The sequence below is a fragment of the Nematolebias whitei genome, chromosome 4, assembly GCF_014905685.2.
Source record: "Nematolebias whitei isolate Nwh7 chromosome 4, NemWhi1, whole genome shotgun sequence".
Classification (NCBI taxonomy): domain Eukaryota; kingdom Metazoa; phylum Chordata; class Actinopteri; order Cyprinodontiformes; family Rivulidae; genus Nematolebias; species Nematolebias whitei.
In genome coordinates this window covers 19888488-19909156 of record NC_056501.1, presented here as the reverse complement: position 1 = coordinate 19909156, position 20669 = coordinate 19888488, and the positions used below count along the sequence as shown (strand labels likewise).

General features: G+C 39.1%; 1 protein-coding gene across 1 annotated transcript in view; it reads right to left on the bottom strand.

Annotated features, from left to right (window-relative positions):
• Positions 1-20669, bottom strand: part of LOC119408457 (dedicator of cytokinesis protein 2-like) — a 135494-nt gene that overhangs the window by 104396 nt on the left and 10429 nt on the right. Inside the window, exons 13-23 of the mRNA XM_037675283.1 lie at positions 18815-19065; positions 18515-18613; positions 18288-18360; positions 17955-18058; positions 15872-16073; positions 12960-13057; positions 12778-12867; positions 12445-12545; positions 9287-9421; positions 2612-2720; positions 714-784 (exon numbers count right to left, since the gene is read on the bottom strand). Of these exons, the coding sequence (XP_037531211.1) occupies positions 714-784; positions 2612-2720; positions 9287-9421; positions 12445-12545; positions 12778-12867; positions 12960-13057; positions 15872-16073; positions 17955-18058; positions 18288-18360; positions 18515-18613; positions 18815-19065 (1333 nt within the window). The remainder of the gene's footprint in view (positions 1-713; positions 785-2611; positions 2721-9286; positions 9422-12444; positions 12546-12777; positions 12868-12959; positions 13058-15871; positions 16074-17954; positions 18059-18287; positions 18361-18514; positions 18614-18814; positions 19066-20669) is intronic.

Sequence of the window (20669 nt, the reverse complement as noted above, 5' to 3'; positions counted from 1 at the left end):
GGATGGATGGATGGATGGATGGATGGATGGATGGATGGATGGATGGAGGAGGAGCTGGCAGATGCAGAAAATCTAAACTCAAATGAACATGCAGACACGTGCAGATCACAAAAAGATAATCAGCAGGAAGAAAGTAAAACTGAACTGAGCAGGCTGAGAAAGGTTTGTGTCGCCTTTTGGTTAAATGAAGTCATTTAAGGACAACATGTATTTAGTTGTCATTAATAGAAGATGCAGTAAATGAAGGGATGACTCAATCACACTTGTAGTTGTAGAAGCACCTGTATTGTTTATTGGACTAAAACACTAATTTTAAATCGGATTCAGTTTCAAGGAGAAATTAAACGGGCCATTTCATGTTGCTTTGTTCTTAAAGAGTTTAGCGGTCAGACCAAAACGAGGAGAAGCTTTTGTTTTATGATTTGGGGGAAATTGTCATTTTTATCAGGGGCAGACGGAGAGGAGCAGAGAGGTTTCAAGTGTTTGTCCTTGGCTCTGTGTCAGTTTGACTAGATTTCCATCACCTGATAAAAAAGTGAAGCTTAACCACTGTGAAGTGTGCAGGAGACAGAAAAATGCAGGTCACTAAAGAAAGCAGAAAGCAGAACATGCACTAAGAGCTCCACCTTTGCTCTGTCAGTGCACCTGAATGACACCAAAGATAAGGCGCTTGTGTGTGTTCGTGCTTGTAATTTCGAGGAGTATAAGCTTACCTGAGGAGTTTAGCATCAAATACTTTCTCAACGTCATGCAAGACTGTTGGCAGGTACTTCAGAGCAGCAACCTGATGACACGCACGCACACAACAAAAAAAAACCGTCACATTTGCTGCTTCAAAACCTCCATGGAAGGTGACTTTGCCATCAAACAGGTTTTCATCACATGTGTGAGGATCTGTCTCATTTTTCACTGAGATGCTTCTCTGTTCTTCAACTTTTTGTATCTGGATCTGTTTAAATATTTGACCCCGTGTGAGTAGTGAGAATAAAAGCAACAGAATACTGATGTAGTCAGTAGGGTTGGGAAAATCCAGGAATTTTCATAGTTTTCTACAAAAATAACCAAGAATAATCTTGGAATTTAAAATACAGTAGTCCCTCGTTTATCACATATGTACTCTGAAGACCTATGAAGTAAGAATAGAAGTACAAGTAGTAAGTAGTAATTATTAAGGTATTTAAACCCTTCCCACAGGCTTGCAATATTCTAAACAATGTTTCTAAGCTCTAAACACTCTAAAAGAGCACAGCAAGTCATGATTTCAGCTTTCTGCCTCCAGCTGCTTTCTGCCACCTGCCAGTGCTCTCGGCCACGCCCACTTCACTGCAGAGCAGAGATCATGACAGGCTGCAGGAGGAAGCTTCTCCTGCAGCTTAGGCTGCACACAGGTGCAGCACGTGCTTAATAATTTAAAATAATTTATTTTAAATAAAAATGTCATGTCAATTGTGCGGCTCATCCATCAGTTAGTCAATTATGTGTCATGTCCAATCTTGTTTTGAAAAATCGCGACAGAGCGAGTCTGTGAAAAACGAACCCCCAAAGTAGCGAGGAACTACTTCGTTAAAGGTTGGCCCTTAATAAAGATATTTTAAACAATTGAGAAAAACATACTGTATTTTAGCATAATCTTGTCTAAAACAACCAATTGTATTGCCCTACCATGCAATAGGAGCTATCACACCATGAAAAATGATACATAATTTCACCTGAACATGTAGGGACACATGGAAAAGTTAAAAATTGTTTGTTTGGAGTTCTAAATAATTTAGTTTTCCTGTGAAAGTGTATTCAAATGGATAAAATGACAGGAAAAGCCATAAATATTTATAAAAACATGTAATTAGTTTGTTCAGAATTGTGTGAATAAAATGAGCAATTTTGTGTACACACAATTAGACATTTTAAAGTGTTTTTGTGTCAGACAATTTATTATTTTTGTTTAATTTTTATGTTAAATAATCAAGAATTGTTTCATGTTGTTTGTCAACAATAAAACACATCAAAATGCATAATATATGTAAATAATTTGGTTATAAATTGAGTTTAGACTGGATTACAATGACCAAAAACAAGCAAATCAGACTGAGGAAGTCTTTGGATTAAAGATGAAACATTACAACAAGTTTTTTTTTAATCCGTCCAGAGGAACTGACTTAACTTTGTTAGATTTTTCTTCCTGGATTATTGAGCATGAATCATGAGACAAAAAACAAAATTAAGAAGTTTCAAAATCCACTGTTCTCAGAATGTTGTGGTTACTTTCATAAAGTTTAAGTCAAACACATTGCCTGTGACATCACCTGCTCATGGCAGAACAATGGGTTTTAGTGGTTGTTGTTTTGTATTTGAACGTTGCACAGTTTTATAAATGCCTTCCAATTTTCCAGGTAATTCCCATAAACTATTGTGATTTTTTATCATTCTTTCTATAATTCTTATAGAAAGTTTCCAATTTGAAACTCCGATATGCCACACCATAATTTCCTGTGAAACGTTTCTGCAAAGTTTCAGGAAACTTACTGAAACCCTTTTGCAACGGAACAAATAAAGGTGAGAAGAGAAGAACTAGTTGGAGAAGAACCGATACAAGGTGTGCATGAGACCATACCCGGTTCAGCAGAGTGGTGGTGAAGTCTGATCTCATCAAGTTGTTGATGGACTCAAAAAGCTGCCTCAGCGACTCTTCAAACTCTGCCTGCTCCTTCCCCTCATAAAGTCTAGAGGGAAAGAAGAACATTGATGAAAATGTAACAGTAAAAATATGACGCAAAGGGAGTAGAATGCCAGAAAACAAGACATGAGACGATAAGAAAGAAGGATGGCGTGTGACCCTTCTTAAGAAGTAAAAATGATGAAAGCAAACAACAAGGGTGGTAATCACTGAGAGGAAACGTGGAAGGAAAGACAAATAGCACAAGAGGAAAGAGCCTCTTAAAAAGTGTCTCATGATTTTCAAGTAATATAAATAATTTATGTAAAGCGGTTAATTCAGGGTATAATAAACATACTCGGATTCAATTTATGGTTCTTGTCTTCATTCCTTACTGTCCACGACCATCTCCTTTGTCTTTTTCACATTGATGTGAAGGTTGTTCTTCCTGCACCAGCTCTCTAGGTATTCCACCTCCTGCCTGTAAATGGACTCATAATTTTTCTTGCATCCAACCACTGCTGTATTGTCTGCAAACTTTACAATCTGGCAGCCTGGCTGGGTCGGTGCGCAGTCATACGTTAGCAGAGTGAACAAGAGGGGGCTCAACACACAACACTGGGGGTAGCCAGTGCTGAGGGTTATGGTGGAGGAGGAGAAGTCATGGATCCTCACAGACTGTCATCTGTTTGTTAAGAAGTCTAGGACCCAGTTTCATAGAGAGGGACTTAGTCCTAGTGTGAGTAGTTTGTCCATCAGGGTCTGGGGAAGCAAGGTGTTGAAGGCAGATGTGAAGTCCACAAAGAGCATACGGACGTAGAAGTCCTTCTGCTCCAGGTGGTTGAGAGCAGTGTGGACCACAGAGGAGATGGCGTCCTCTGTAGATCGATTCTCGCAGTATGCATACTGATGAGGGTCTTCGGTGATGTTGATGCTAGCTTTGATGTGGGTCATGACCAGTTTTTCAAAGCATTTAGCGACTATCAGGGTGAAGGCTATCAGCCGATAGTCATTCAGACCAGTCACTGCAGAGTTCTTTGGAACTGGAATAATGGTGGCAGTCTTGAGGCAAGTGGGAACTGTTGCCAGGGTGAGGGAGGAGTTATGGTAAATATATCGGCCAGCACCTCACAGAGCTTATTGGTACAGTCTTTCAGCACCTTCCCTGGGATGTTGTCTGGGCCATCATCAGCTTCATCAGCTGAAATGAATTTAGGTCATTTTTCTTTTAGTAAACTATGATTTACATTGAATTAAAATTTTGTCTTCTCTAAAAAAGGTTTATGTTATATTATTTAAGGCAATATTGATATCCATTAATGCCAGAAACGTATCTTGAACCAACTTGTCCAGTTCACTTTTCACAGAAACCTTCTTCTCATACCAATAACGTTTTATTACGTTTAACGTATTAATTTGTCTATTTACAAATGGCATTCTTTTGTGTTTTTCTCAATAAATTGAAATACATTTAGGTTAGAAGTTATAATCAACTTGAGCCAGAGCTAAACCTCTCAACAGTGTTAGAATAAACCAAAAACAGCTTAAGTTCTGCTTGAAGTCTTCAGCTTGTATGAAAATGGGACATCAGAGTCTGTCTGAGTAATGAAACTGTGGATATCCCACACACGTTTAATCTGATGCAGTAACTTCCCCTAGAGGGGCAACGTACAAATACAGTGTTACGTTAAGAAGACATTACACTGTAAACATCAAGCATTTATAAGCTAAGACTGCTGTAATGACAACAACCATTACCTTAAAAAATACATTACTTTTGTTGCTGTTAGTCACAATGCATTCAAACGCCCACGCGTGCCACTATCATCTATTAAAATCCCCTTCTTCCAACCTTAGCGAATGTTTGTCTCATCCATCTCTCCCTCCCTTTGCTCCTCACAAATTTTATATGTGTGGCACATTTGTTAATTACTATGGTGAGTGCTGCGGGGATGGATTAGCATGTGGCACACAGTGAATTTAGTGTGTGTGGGGGGAGAGATTAAGTACTAACGCACAGAGGTATTATCGCTGGGCTCTTTGCAGAGTATAGTTATGATTACAGAAGCATTGTCCTGCTTAATCTGCTGACTCTATCTGTGTTTAAGGGTGTGTGTTGTGATAGCTGGGTGTATCTGGGTCAGTGGGATCACAGTCAGTTCTCAAACTCCTTACATATACACCTAAAAAGTTGTGTTTTTTTAGTAACTTCAGTCTACTTAGCAAACTGAACCAACACCTGCACTTGGAGGCACATAAAACAATTCAGAATGTCCATCTTTGACAAGCAACTGTAATTCTAGGGACACTTCAGATCTTAATGTTGTTCCAAAGAAGCAACAATTTGTACATGTTGACAAAAATGCCATGATCGGTGCACAAAGATGAGTGGGACTTATTCAGGAACTTCACATGAAATATGGTTGCAACCTTCTCTTCTCTCCTGACAAACAGGTAAACAAACTGAGGAGGGAAAAGCTGAAAACAAAATGCCCATGACCACAGCTGTCATGGAGAAATATCCAGGCACCTTATAACCATTAAAACTGCATTGATGGATTAATTTAAACAAGTTGTTTTAACATCCTTTTTTTGTTTGTTTGTTTTTAAGTTGGTTACACAAATGAAAACTCCAAAGTGTTTCAATAAAAGGCTGAAAAAGCTAGAGTTTTTACAAATATCACTGATACTATTAAAGCACACATTTTTATTTTCACATAATAAAAATGCAGGAAAATCAAGTATAAGGATCAGCATTGTATTAGTGATATTGTTATGATTTATTTATTAATCCTTATTCAAAAATGTGAAGGCCTATGTCTATCACCCACCATTTTTCTCCATCGATACATCAAATTCTCATAAGTTGTGTTAGTGCTTGGAGTATGAGTTGAAGATAACTTTCAGCAACTACCACACCAATTAGTTCAATAACTGATAAATCCATTTTTGTGTTGGATTGTGTTGACTGGTTGTGGTGACCATTTTGAATTGGTGCGACTCCAACAGTCAGTCAGATACAGATGCACATTTACTGATTGTTTTCTAAGGTTAATTCAAATCTGTCCAGTTGTTCATGGGATATTTTAATACTCACAACAATAATAGAGGCAAAAGCATCATTGCTTTTTGCCTTCAGCAGTGGGCGATAATAAGATGGAGTGAAAGAAAGGGATGCATTGGGGAGCAGGAGTTTTAAAAACCCAAGGACAAGGAGACTAACGTGAAAATAAAGAAAAGAGAAGGTGATGACCTAATCAGAAGCAGTTAAAGAAATAAAGCATGAGCACTAAGGACAAAAAGGAGAGGAAATTAACTCAGTTGTGCCTCACATTGAAGTAAACACAACAACTCACCAGTGTTTTGTATATGAGCATGAAGATGTTTAAGCAACCTAGTAAATTTTTAATGTCACCTATTAATTTATTAATGACTGCGTATCTTGATGGTTACATTAATGGAGCCCTGTACATGGACCATTTGTTATAGTTTGGACAGAAAATTGAACAAGCTTAAATTCTCTGTTCCTGCATTTACCTAAAAGTATATGTCAAGGAAGCAGAAAAGCTTTTTGTTTATGCCTTGAGAATTCCCACTAATGCATGTACAGTAAAAAAATGGAAACTCGCTGGAAAGCAAAAAGCAATTTCAAGTCCGCAAATTGGCACCAAATACATCCACCCATTCTGTATTTTCAGAGACTAGATAGACTCTAAAAGCATTTTTTACATTTACATCTCAGCACACTAAGATTGTATTTAAACATATGTCAATAAGCTAGCTAAAAGACTCATGCTGTAACTCATGTTTCTAACTGAATGACTGAATAAAATTATAAATAGATAATTTTGTGTCGTCTGACCTGTGGCCCTATGTATTGGACACTTTGGGTGAAGAGGAGCAGAACTGTCAAACTGATCACCACCTGGTGATGAGTTGGATCCGATGATGGGGGATACTGCCGGACAGACCTGGCAAACCCAAATGTATAGTAAGGGTGAACTGGGAATATCTGGTGGAGCCCCCTGTCCATGTGATTTTCAACTCACACCTCCAGGAGAGTTTTCCACTTGTCCTGGGGGAAGTCGGGGACATGAAATCTGAAGGGGCCATGTTCAAGGCCTCCATTGAAGATGAGGCTTCCGGAGGCTGTGGCCTGTAGGTCATTGGTGCCTGTCATGACAGCACCCAAAAGACCCGCTGGTGGACACCATCTGTGATGGAGGTCGGCAGGCTGAAGGAGGAGGCCTTCGAGACTTGGCTATCCCAGACGACTCCTGAAGCAGCTGACAGGTACAAGGTGGACAGAAGGACTGCAGCTTCAGTGGTTATGGATGCAAAAACTCAGGCATGGGAGGAATTTGGGGAGGCCATGAAAAATAAAATTTTGGTTGGCTTGGAGGAGATTCTGACAAACCATTCAACGACTCAGAAAAAATTGCCTCCCTCTTCCCAGATTGTACTTCATATGTTCTGGGGGTTGTTGACCTGGACTGAGGATATTGTTGTGGTAGAAGGAGCACTTCAAGGATCTTCTTAATCCACTCACCATGTCCAACTTTCAGGAGGAAGAGTCTGAGGACTTGTGGGACGATGAGTCCATTACCATGGCAGAAGTCACTGAGGTAGTCAAAAGCTCCTTTGTGGCAGGGAGCCAGGGGTGGACAAAATTCACCCCAAGATGCTGAAAGCTCTGGATGTAGTGGGGCTATCATGGTTGACACGTCTCTTCAATGTTGCATTGAGGACCAGGACAATGCCTGGCAGACTGGGCTGGTGGTTCCCATTTTTAAAAAGGGGGAGTGGAGAATAAGTTCCAATTATTGTGAAATCACACTTCTTGCCTTCCCCAGGAAAGTTTATTTCAAGGTGTTGGAAGGAAGTGTCTGAGCAATTGTCAAACCTCAGATTCAGGAGGAGTAGTGTGGCTTTCATTTTGGTTATGGAACAGAGGTCCAGCTCTTCACCCTTGCGGAGTTGCTAATGAGGTCATGGGAGTTTGCCTCATAAATCTACATGTGTTTTGTGGACCTGGAGAAGGATTACAAACATGTTCATCAAGACATTCTGTGTGGGTGCTGTAGGAATATGGAGTATCTGGTTTGTTTTTAAGAGCTATCCACTCCCTGTATATTCAAACAGTAGCTGGATTTGCATTCTTGGCACAAAGTCGAGCACATTCATAGTGTGTGTTGGACTCTGCCAAGGCTGTCCCTTGACTCTGATCTTGTTTGTTGTGTTAATGGACAGGATCTTGAGATGCAGCCGTGGAGAAGAGGGTGTATGGTTTGGGAACCTCATGATATCATCTCTGCTTTAGGTAGATGTTGTGGCTCTGTTGGTGTCTTCAGGCCAAGACCTTCAGCGTGCAATGGGGTAATTCAAAGCAGAATGTGAAGCGGCTGGGATGAGAGTCAACTCCTCAAAATTTGAAGTCATGGTTCTCAACCAGAAATGGATGGAATGCCCACTCTGGGTCGGGGGAGAGAGTTTGTCTAAGGTGGAGAAATTCAAATATCTAGGCATCTTGTTCACAAGTGATGGTAGGATGGAGCAGGTGATGGATTGACAGATTAGGGCTTCATCCTCAGTAATGAGGGCATTGCTTTGGTCTGTCATGGTGAAGAAAGAGCTGAGTCAAAAGGCAAAGCTCACAATTTACTGATCTGTCTACGTTTCAACACTCACCTCTCATGAGGTTTGAATCATGACTGAAAGGACGAGATCCTTGATACAAGCAGCTGAAATGGGCTTGCTTTGCAGGGTGGCAGGGCTTAGCCTTATAAATATGTTGAGAAGTTCAGAGTAAAGCCATTGCTCCTCTGCATCGAAAGGAGTCAGTGAGGTAGGTCAGGCACCAGATTAGGATGCCTCTTTGGATGCCTCCCTTTAGAGGTTTTCCAGACACGTCCCACTGATAGGAGGTCCCGGGGAAGACAGAAATCACTGAAGGGATTGTGTATCTTCTGTGGCCTAGGAACACCTCGGGGTCCCCCAGAATGAGCTGAAAAGTGGTGCTGGAGAGAGGAATGTTTGTATTCTCACCTGGACCTGTTGCCTCCACAACCCAAGTTCAGATAGGTGGTAGAAGATGGATGGATAATTGTGCTGATTCAGATCCTTTTAAAACTAATTTAACACTTTTAATTCACAACTATCGTATCCATTTGTAAAGAAACAGGATTTCAGAAGAGAATATACATTATTCACCTGGTCACATCTGTACATGTATTCATATGTCACAATTCAGGCAAATGTGTAAGAGCAAATTGTTAAATGTTAGACACATATTTGCATTAATGCCTAGGATTTTGTGACTGTGGGAAGTTACTCAGCACAGTGAGTGTCTCTCCTACAAGAACTTTTTGGCAGTTTAGCTATCCTGCCGTAACATTAACTTTCATTTGGTTGCTACACTTCATCATCAATGCTTATTAGCAACGTTAGTGCTGTTATCAGCAGCCCCTCCTCCCAGAGCTGTCAAACACAATTACCTTCGCAACACAGTCACCAGGTTCTGTGCACCTTCAATAATTTCTGTTTTCATTATTGAAAACGCACAAACTAAATTTGAAATACTTGCCACAAAGATCAGTTGACAATTTATTTATTTATTTATTTTTTTTTACTTACTGGGAGTAGAGCATGCGGGAGCGAACGATGAACTTGAAGATATACTCAAGGGCTTTGAGGGTTCGGAGGATGGGCTCACACTGTTCTCCTCGGCTGGAGACATCCAGATATCGCTTCAACACTGACATCAGCTTTCTGGGTGAGAGCGTTACAGGGAGAAAAGAGGAGAGATAGAAGACAGCAGTAAATTAAACCCATTGAGACAGATTTTTCATTTGTTCCCCAATGTCCCACAGGTTGGAAAGTTAATCACAAACTCTATTTTTCACTTCCATAAAGCAGAAAGGCAATGTGCAGCTGAGAGACAGCACACGAGCTATTAGAGAAACAGAGACTGACAGACCGATGTCTCTGGAATAACCACCAAAAAGTGCTTCATACAGATGTAGCTGTCTCAGACTCAACATTTGCACTCAGACGCTTGATGTAAAAAAAACTAAACAACAAAAGTCACTTTCCAGCAAATGTATACCCCACAGGTATTTAGCCACACACATAAATACTTCACCGTAATTCACCCTGTGTGTTCTCAATAGCAAATAAGACTATATAATAATCATAATTATTGTTGTTATTAATCTTAATATTTATCAAATATGCTAGTATATGACTGCTATTTTGACAGTTGAATAGATTTGTTGTTGGTATTTTAATTCAAAACATTATTACTGGTGAAATGTAACTTTTCAAAAAGGTTACATAGAGAATCAGGTTATTTTTGTAAATGTCGTGATAAAATCAATTATACATCTTCAAAATATGACAACTTTCTGAGACAGCTCCCAATAAATGAGGCATACAAGACTGCGACAATTACACATTTTTGAAAAGATCAATTTAAAGCACATGATACATCCAGTCTTATATTAGTCCAGAAGTTAAAACAACCTAATCCTTCCAAGAAATTAATTTGAAAAGAAAGTATTTAGCTATCTTTACTGTCATCAGGGTGAGCCCTAACAATTTAACACACACTACAACTGTTTAGTCTTTCATTTGTTTTGTATAGATGCATATGTGAAAGTCAAGCCCAGAGGAATCTGTTTCTCTACAAGAGCCGTTTAAAATGTAGCAAGAGGAAGTTAAAGACTTTTACGTAACAACCTCTTGGCTTACAGCAATGAGCTGCAGTGACCCTCTTAAATGAATACTGATCCACAAGCTGAGGGATGGAGTTGTGATGCAGAGATAGGATAAGTAGATGAAGTAGAGGTGGGGGATAAAATGCTATGAGGAGACGAGCCGTGAAGAAAACAAGGTGCTGCGACCCAGGAGCAAGATGCCAAATTGTTGGGGTGAACCAAACCGATACTGCAAGAGAGCATGTGCTTAGACTTTTTTTTTTTTTGGTAACAAAAACAAACATTTTTACTGATGATCACTGAGTCGAACAACATAGATTGAGAAGCAGACTTATTTAGGAATTTAGTGGTAAAAAAAAAAAACTGTAATCTTGTTCAGTCAAAAGCTCCAAAGGCCAATGCAGGCCAAGTAGCATGAAATAATATTTTTTGTCACTTTTACTTGAAACTAAAAACAAATTCAAATCAATGAAAGAAATATTCGGAAGGACTTGGGAAATGAAAGCTGCTAAACAAAATGAATGTGACAGCTTTTTAAGCGAGGCTGCAATCTGCTGTAATTAAAGTATAAATGCTTCAAAGATTCTACGTATAGGTTAAATAAGCCTGGAAACGCCAGATAATAGTTTGTTTTGGGCTAATTTTAAACACTATACGAGAAAGGAAAAGACAGAAAATTAAAATTACACAGAAGTTGTAACGTTATCTGTAGCTCATAGTCACCTTCCTAATCTAACATTCAACAAAATCCTAATTTCACAGCAGAAAACAGAGCTGAGAATCATCAACACCTACCTTGATAGTGATGGTCTTACATGTGCCAGTTTTACGAACTTTAAAACACAAATGAGATCAAAAGACAAAAAAAAAAAAAAGAAAACATAAATGCTGAACATGGCCAAGTGGACTTTCTCCCTTTCTCCCACAATTCACTACTCTTGAAAACATTAATGCCAACTATACATGCCAGCCCATGTGTGTAAGTTGTGTTACTTTAAATGATCTTATACATAGATATTAAGAGTCAAACATTACTTATTTGTGGTTTGAACTGTAATTTCATTGGCATTATAGTTTATGTCAATTAAATCTTATTAGTAGGTGTTTCTTGGGGTTTTTTTGGGCTAATTTAAGAAGTGTGAAATTATTGTCTTAAATATGCTTGCTTTGTGAACAAATGTAAAATTAATCATATTTTTGTGTTATTAAAAACTTTATAATAAGCAAAATAATTATCAGAAAAAAATATTTACAGGTGACGCTTTTGGAAAGGTCTAAAATAAAAATTTTAACTGTGAAGACTGCAGGTTTCTTAAACAGTAGAGCATTGTGTTTGTATGTTTATAGACAATAAGTCAGACATTAGTCTGCAGCAACTTCTATCAAATATTACAAAGTTAGTAACTGGATGCAAACTTTAGAACAATATTGGTCAATTTAAACAAATTTCTACTGGTCATTTTTTTAACGTTTGATTTAAAATATGCAAATAAAACGTGCTTGCAACAAAATAACCCAGTCTCGCTCTGATTTGTTCAATAGTAGAGATTACTAACACTGCACCATCATTTATGTATATATGTTATTAATACAAAAGGTAACGTTTTATCCATTGTCCTTAAAAAGTATAATTGTGCATTTTAAAGTGAAATGAGGATGTATGTTTTGTAAATAATAAAAATAAAAACTCAGCTTTGTCAGACTAAATTAATTGAACAACTTTTTCATTATTTATTTACATCAGCATTGGGTAAAAGTTCAAATGCACACTTTCTGGTTCAAGCTGAAAACGTGTAAGTATGTCAGGCTGACTGACACTGCTGTTCCAGAGCAGTGACGTTACAGCAAAAGTGAATTTAAAGTCAGCAAACGTTCAGTTTTACAGAACCCTTTCTGCATGTCGCTCTCCTGCACCTCATAAATCAACACTGTCGATGCAGCAGAGAACCCAGGTCCACCCCAGACCTACTGATTTACTGCTTGTGTCGTAAGACCACAACTGGGGTTTAAAATATTACTTTAAATTTATTAGAAATGACAAGACATCCAAAGGTTTTTAATGCAGGATCAACTTACTTGTAGGCCAGTGTGGCGCTGAAATGCTGCTTGATGTAGGCTTCCAGAACTGTGTTGAAGTGCTGGAACTTTCTGTCAGCAATCAGCCCGATGATGTATATCTGTCAGATGAGGAGGTACAGTAGACAGGAAGATTTTGCAGCATGTTTACATAGCAGCACACTCTTTACAAGGCAAATATACAGCCATTTGACAGAAGCACCTGTTTGAAAAAGATGGGCATGGAGATACGTTAGACTCAAGCTAACTTGTCAAAACATCCTGCTGCTTGAGTTGACACGGTGCACATGCAAAGTCATTTCCATAAAAAGTTGCCCTAGTAAACCCACTCACCAAGGCATCAAACACAAGGATGTCGTAGTCATCAGTCTGAGAGTGTTCCATCATGATGTTGAACAAGGCGTCGAGTGTGTCCTGCAGAAACTGCATGGCAACAAAGCAGAGGGCCAGTGAAAACACACACAGGCCAGTCCGCACTCTTACACAAAGGCACGCTTGTATTTTACACAACTGACCTTGACAACCTCCTCCCCATCAATGATTTTTAGTTTCTCCAAGTTTTCTTTCAGGAGTTCAGGTCTAGTCCTCCATTTAAGGAGCCCCAGCAGGCCCACTGGAGGGGAGACACACCAAGAATGTTTCCTGTTCAGGTGTGTATGATATTTACTGGTGCCTACTGATGATGATGATAATTATTTCAGATCTCATTTAACTGGTTAAGTGCAAATGAACATATCAGTTTATGTGTAGTAAGTAGGTGGCGATGAAGAACAGGCCTTGATCTGATCAACAGTTAAATGGTTGCAAGCTGGAGACCAAACTACTGTGATACAAAATAAAAGTCAAACTTTCCATGATGATAATAGAAAAAAAAAGAATTAGTCTTCAAGAATTCTTGAGGACCTTCCTGGTGTTATTGTCTACCATTCTCATTCTCCCGAATCAAAAACTGCAGATCATCTGTGTGATTTGTCAACAACATATTGTCTTGTGAAAAAAAATACATTAAATATTTCCAAATCCAAGATCATATCATTTAAAAAAGACAAAAATCCTGCTGTAAACAAGCAAACATTTCTTGTTGTTTGTTGGTCAGACTTTAGTTCATCCTTCCATCCATTATCTTTTACACGCTTCTTCCTTTTCAGGTTGCGAGGGTCACCAGTGCCCATATCCAGCAATCACTATTCAAGGGAGGGGGGGCACCTTAGACAAGTCACAAGTCCATCATAGGGACACAGAGATAAATGAGACTCTCTTCACTCTCTCACTCACACCTAGGGACAATTTAGAGTTACCAATCAGACTAACATGCATGTTTTTGATCAGTGGGAGGAAACTGGAGTACCTGGAGAAAACGCACGCATGCATTGAGAGAACATGCAAACTCCACCCGGAAAGACCACCCACCCCCCACCCCCGCTAGGATTTGATCAAGAGACTCTCTCTGAGGTCATTTTCACACCTCATAGTCTGGTAGACTCGGTTCGATTGGGACCAAAATTCATAATATTTGTTTACATTTTCAGACGGTGCGGTTCATATTAACTCTGCACAGTCAATTGCCTCCCCCTCGCCTGTGGTGGCGCTACACGAAGAACTACTGAAGGAAACGACATGAAAACCTCTGAAGAAGACACTTATTATTATTATTATTATTCTGCAACTAAAATCAAAAATGGAGTGGCGTAAAATTTTAGCGGTTTTAGGATTTCTGTTTTGTCTGTGGCTCATGTGCCAAACAAACATTTTTCAACAATGGACTCAGCATGAGCAGAAGATGAGGCAGAAGATCATGGAGAATGTTGTTTTTCACACAAAAGGCGACTGAGACGGCTCCGTATGAGGTAAGAGAAATGTGCGTTTGTTTGCACTGCGCTGTAGTCCACTTCCTGCTTTTGGAGCGGTCTCCGGTCCGCTTGCATTCATGCTGCATTCGAACCGCGCCAGAGTTCACTTCAACCAAACCGAGACCTAGGTTTTTAGGCAGACCAGAATTCGATTTTTTGATCCATATCAGAGTTCAATTGCACATTCACACCTCCCCAAACAAACCGGATTTTCTAGTCAAACGGACTAGAGTTCAATTAAAGCGGACTAAACAGGGCTGGTGTGAATGCACCCTGAGAGACGGCAGCTCTACGAACTGTTTCACCGTGCGTCAGTCACACTTTAATTGAAAATTCAAATCCAAGCTGTCTGCAAATATTTGTGCTCCAGTTTGACAGGGGACAGATGTCTCTGTTTTTGGAGAACTGCCTGACACTTCCTGTTCACTGCCCCCTCCGTCCCCTAGTTCTGAAATACCACACCGAGCTGCACATCTGGTGGGTGGCCCTGTGAGCGAGCGACTGCGTGGGCTTGTGTTTGTGCATGTGGTAAAGGTGATTAATATAGCTGGATAATGTTCATTATATTGATGGGCCAGCTTCCTCTGGAACAGCTGTTGCTCTGCACCTGTGTCTAATGCACCTTGCTGTTTAAAGTGGATGTGCAATTAAATGTTTGAGGATGAGTGTCTTGCTTGTATGGCAGCCTGCCCGGTTGGTTCTGACAAAATCACTCCTCGCCAGTGGCATTTGCAGTATACATGCACACAAACCACTTTCTGTCCTTTCCTTACAAACCACAACATGCACGGAGCAATGCAGTTCTGGGAGTGTTAAACTAATTAACAGACTGCTGATTCAGTGTTAATTGGCTTGATGTCTTCTTTCCCCTACATTAACTTTGCATAAACTTTCAACCGCAAACCTAAAAATAACACCGCTTCATCAAAGCCCAAAATAGATTTCTCTATTTAGCTTCTCATGTTATATGGTTTCTAAGCCAAAATATATATTTTTTTAATAAACACGGTGCACAAGGCTTGATTAGACTCTGCCTAAAATAAAACAGTTGTCATCTAACATTTCCACAACCAGCTGATTATTCATCATCTTCGCATGACCTCATTTCTCAATTGACAGAAAAGTGCTAATTAAAGGTTTCGGACAAGCCAGGCTTGATTTCAAACCCCTTCCCTTCTCATAATTTTGCTGGTCCTGTTCGTTCTTTTTTCATTCAACCTTTATTTAGACAGGTAAATCCCATTGAGCCTCGAGGACTCATTTACAAGAGAGACCTGATTTCAACAAAGAATGATGACAACAGCGACAACAATAGACAGTTCTAAAAAGTCATACAGATTTTTTTTTTAACAAATAGGAAGGCTAAAAAAAAGAAAAGTAACAAAAAACAGCTAGATTCTAAGGTGAATGTAGAAAACTAAAAACAGGAACATGTCTGCATTGGTCCCTGCCAGGTGTCCAACAGATTCTTAAAGCCACTTAGAGAGGTCAAGGTCGAGAGCTTCAAATCTTCAACTTCCTGTGTGCATTTGTGCATACGTGAGCGTGCGTATGCACATGCACAAACTTGCACCTACCGTTCTGGGTGAGTTTAGTGGAGCAGACGAGGGTGGAGATGGTGAAGCTGTCTCTGTTGCTTGCAGACAGGCCTCCCCCACCCGCAGACAGGCTGCTGCTGCTGCGGTTCAACCCTGCCCCCTTGTGGGGGTCGCTGAGATGGTGACGGGTCGAAGGCAAGGGTAAGTAGCAGTTCACATCTTCCATGCGTTTGCTGTCACCCTGATGAGACGGTGTAGATTCGACACATCGCCATTAATGAAACCGTTTTGCTCATGAGGATCCACGTTTCTTTAGGAGCTCTGAGACAATAACTGTTGTGTGTTTAACATCTTGAAGTACTGTGAGGGACAACAGTAATGGAATAACATCTGCCTACTGCAATGCCTCATCTATTTCTGCCTTTCTCAGCTTCAGTTTGTACCGACAGAGAAAAGCATCAACGACTTTTGTTCCTGAGTATTCATTTGAGACAACAAAAGATAAACAACACAAGAAGAGTAAAAAACTGGGATGATTGAATTTCAAGTTTTGCCAAATTTGCCATTCTGTAATCACAGTTTATTGTTCCGCAGCTCAATTTATCACCATCAAGTCATAATTTAGACTGAACCTCTCTGCTGTCATCAGCCCCACTGTCAATTATAAATGAATAACAGCAAAACCAGAGTTAGGGATTGAAGCCATGAGTGGCAGAGAGATCAGGAGGAACGCACGGATAATGAGAGCTAATCGTGACAGAGGGCACAGGGTGGCCAACCATTTGGTATTTGAGTGAATCGTGAGTAATTAATCTTCACTGTGTTTGACATGTAATCAATAAGAGGAGTCAATCTTAGCTTTGGCTCATTTAACAGGAAGTCTATTTGACTTCAATCAACCAGTCAGAGTGATCGTAATCGTAATCTCACTATATCTTAAGCTCTGCTTTGATGGCGGTTGTACTTTTTAATATACTGTACTGCATATAGGCCTGTCACGATAATCAATAAATCAATAAATCGCATGATAAATGAAAATGATCTACCTCATTTTCATTTATCGGCTTTATCGTTTCTTTGTCTCTCTCTTTCTACTGAAGACACTGGATGACAAAAAGCTCAACTCAGGTGCTCTTCACTGACCCTTCCTTTCTCTTTTCTTTTTAAAATCTGTTTTAACCGTTCAAAATCACGTTTTTGGATCGTTAAAAGAAGCTAAGCTGAGAAGCTAAGCTAACAGGCTGACCTTGGGAAAAAGTTGTTTTCGAAGCTCCAAAATTCATGCTTGAACCCGTGCCTTTGTCTAAAACGTTATTTTTCTCTGCAAAAGGAAGCTGAGAACTTGGGTACTGATTTTTTTTTATTAAAAGCTTTGTGTGGAAAATGCTATGCTAAAGAGCTCAAACCACACCAAGCGTCCGCCATATTGAGAATTGAACAGACGGCCCATGTCAAGTCAAGGGGCTTCCCTCCCATTTTTCTTAAAGAGACACACTGCACCCTTCTTCACTATCCATCCTTCAGTTCAAACAGTCTTATACTTCCATCTGGTGGTAAAAAAAAGTACTACATGCAAAACAAATTAAGCATTTCTTCTTAAATTTGACAATAATCACTAATTATTGTCAAATTTCAAACAATATTATCGTTTATCGCAATAACTTCTGAGACAATTAATTGCCCAGCAAAATTTGTTTTTGTGACAGGCCTAACTGTATGTATATATATATATATATATATATATATATATATAATTATTATTATTTTTATTATATCTTTTTTTTTTTCTTTTTTTTTTACCATTCAGTCATGTTTTAAATTTTGTTTCAGGGAAATAATCCTGCTCATTTCTGTTACAAAAACCACTTTCATTTAATTCCCATTTCATTTGACAAACATACACGATTCATTGTAGAACAGCTGCTCAGTCCTAAACTATTAAAATCAACAAAGTCCTTTAAAACATTTATAAAATGCTTGACACACAAATAATTCATTTTGCAAACATAAGGTCTGAAAGCTTTAAACTGGTGGGTTTAAATAACTTATCTGAAAAGAGTGCTGAACCTATTTATGAGTTTAAATGTTATGTTTCTGCTAAAATGTCATCATTGCTACTCACCTTGAAAACTACAAGATCATGAGCTCCGTCCTGCAGAACTGTCCCGTCCTCCTTCATCAGACGTACAAATGCCATAGCAAAGTTCTTTTCACTCTTGTCCCTCGCTGGAAAGGAATAAAATGCACGTATAAATGATTCTGAACATGATGGGAAAGAAAAATGCTTCTAAAAATAATCAAGTCTATTCAATGACTCCTCAGGTCATTTGGTAATTTGGTTGCAATCATTTAGTCCATTTTGCTTCAAGCATCAGACAAGAGGAGAGAAGTTCAGCGTGTCGCTCTTTCAGAGAAGGCAGACAGGTATTGTTGAGGCAGACGGGATCATTCTTACACTCCTGGGAAGAGCGGTGTCGGAACATGAAGCGCAAATGAATCCTGTGCATTTCTTCCAGAGAAACAGTGACCTGCAGAACGCCATGAAAGAACTTGATTAAGTAGGTGATCTAAAATCCTGCAGTGACGCTGTATTTTGTCAAATGAGGTGTGAAAGGGATCTATATTATAGCAGCAGGTCCTTTTCAAAGAAACTTCAAAAGTGGCTGGTAGAAAAGGACTCACCTTAACTGTCTCCATCCAGCGGGGCTGCTTGATTTGATAATAGATGACAGACCTGTACTCGCTGACGACCTTATCTCCGGCTCCGAGGCAAATGGAGTTCTTTGAAAACAAAAGTGTTTCAGATATATGACTTTCCAAGTATGCTTAGAGAGAATTATTTGGGATGAAGCTGTTTCTATCTGTCCCTGCCTTTTAGAGGTTAAGAAACTGATCAGTGTTGAACATTTTCACAGGCCTTGCCATCTTACTGTTGAACACGACTTTCAGGTGCGCTCACATGTCTGATATTTCTGCACTCACCTGGATCACTTTTCCGTCTTCGTCACAGACACACATGATGACCTCCATGTTTTTCTGTGTCGTCTTGTTGTACTTGTCGAAGTCGCCTCCCTGTAACGTGAGGTAGATATCGTTCCGAACGTCTCCCGGCATGATGATCTCTGGGAAGCCCATCTTGCGGGCAACCACTGTGCTCCGGTCCACCAGGTGAGGGTATTCTTTACGAATCTGCACAATGTCCCCCACCAGAGGCTTCATGGTGACCCAGAGACCTGAGATTAGAAAGGGAGGAAAGGTTTTTTAATTTTTTATAAATAATTACTGCTGAAAGATATTTTCCCCTCAAAGCTGTTTTATTATGAAAAAACAAAATGCTCCTTATAAATCTTTTGAAGCAGTTTTTGACAACCATAGGATACCAGATCATATATTTTGTTAAACGTATGCAAACTTTTACAAGTTTGTTGTCACTCTAAAAAAAACTAAGTTGATGAGAGTGCTACCTTAACACAATAAAAGATTAATTCCATTGTCACAAAGACCTTTTGTAATCCTAACAAAGTCTGATTAAGTATTCAACATAAAACAGGTGCTACGTTATGTTCTTCGTTCATCCCCTTATAATTACACACCATTTTGCATAAATTACTGTGAAATGCAGAAGGCCCAGGGGCTGCTTTACAATGTGATCTGAATGGCAACCAATCACAAAAACTAATTAACATAAACATGGACTCTGTCCCTGGTTGCCTTGTCCTACAACCCTTAACTCCTTACACTCACCTGTGCAGGCGAAAGTTGGAAACACAAGATAAGAGATGATGTGTTCGTGCAAAATCAAGAGAGGGATTGAAAACACTAAAGAATTTTGAGATGGAGAAGATCCATACATTTATCTGTACGAATTGGTGCCTTAAATGAAAAATACAGAAAGGTTTTTTTTTATTTTATTTTATTTTTTTATTAAAGCCAAACATATGAAGACATTTGCCAGTATTTAATTTTGGTTCTTTGACAAATTGAAAGTTGAAGCTTAACAGCTAAACTTTTATTTTTCACAAAAAGACAATTCTAAAAAGAAATAGAGTTGTAAATGTGTATAAATATAAGATACAAGCCAAAAGTGATTGGATAAAGCTAGTAGGTTAGGTCAGTATTTACATTTATTTTTAAAGAATATCACTCTAAAAAGTCCTTACAGAAAGAATAAAAGGAGGAAAAATGAGATCTGGAGAAATGAACACACTATGTGCAAATGTCTGTGAATTCAATCAAAGTATTGAAAACAAGGAAAGATTAGGAGAGTAAAGGGAAGTACAGAATGACCACGAGTGCTCCTTTCAGATCTGCTCCTTTCATATCTGTTCTGTGCTCAGAGCCTTCAGGAGCAGGAAGAAGATAAAAGCTGAGTGATGAGACGGGGAAATCTCACATGCATAGCTACTCTACGTGAACACGTATTACCCACAGGAGATGCCAAAGTTAGTCTTGAATACTGGACAGTAGGGATGAACGATATAGAATTTTTGGCCAATATCCAATATGTCAGTATGTTAAAACTTATTTGGCCAATAACCAGTACCAATACCGATATATTTTTTTCCTACTTACAGAGACGGCATTTATTCAACCTTTATTTATCTTTCTCTGCTGTGGAATTAAAGTACTACATTATTCTGCATGGTCTTTGTCACTTTGGCCTGCGACCAAATGCAGATGCCAAAAAAGGGGGCTGAAAATGATGTAACACTTCAACATGGATTATGTTTAATGTCAAATTTGTTCATATTAACTCTCTCTTTAACATAATGACAACACTCGAACAGTCATACAAAGTACAAAAACAGCGCATATATGTCACTATGACCGTCGACCA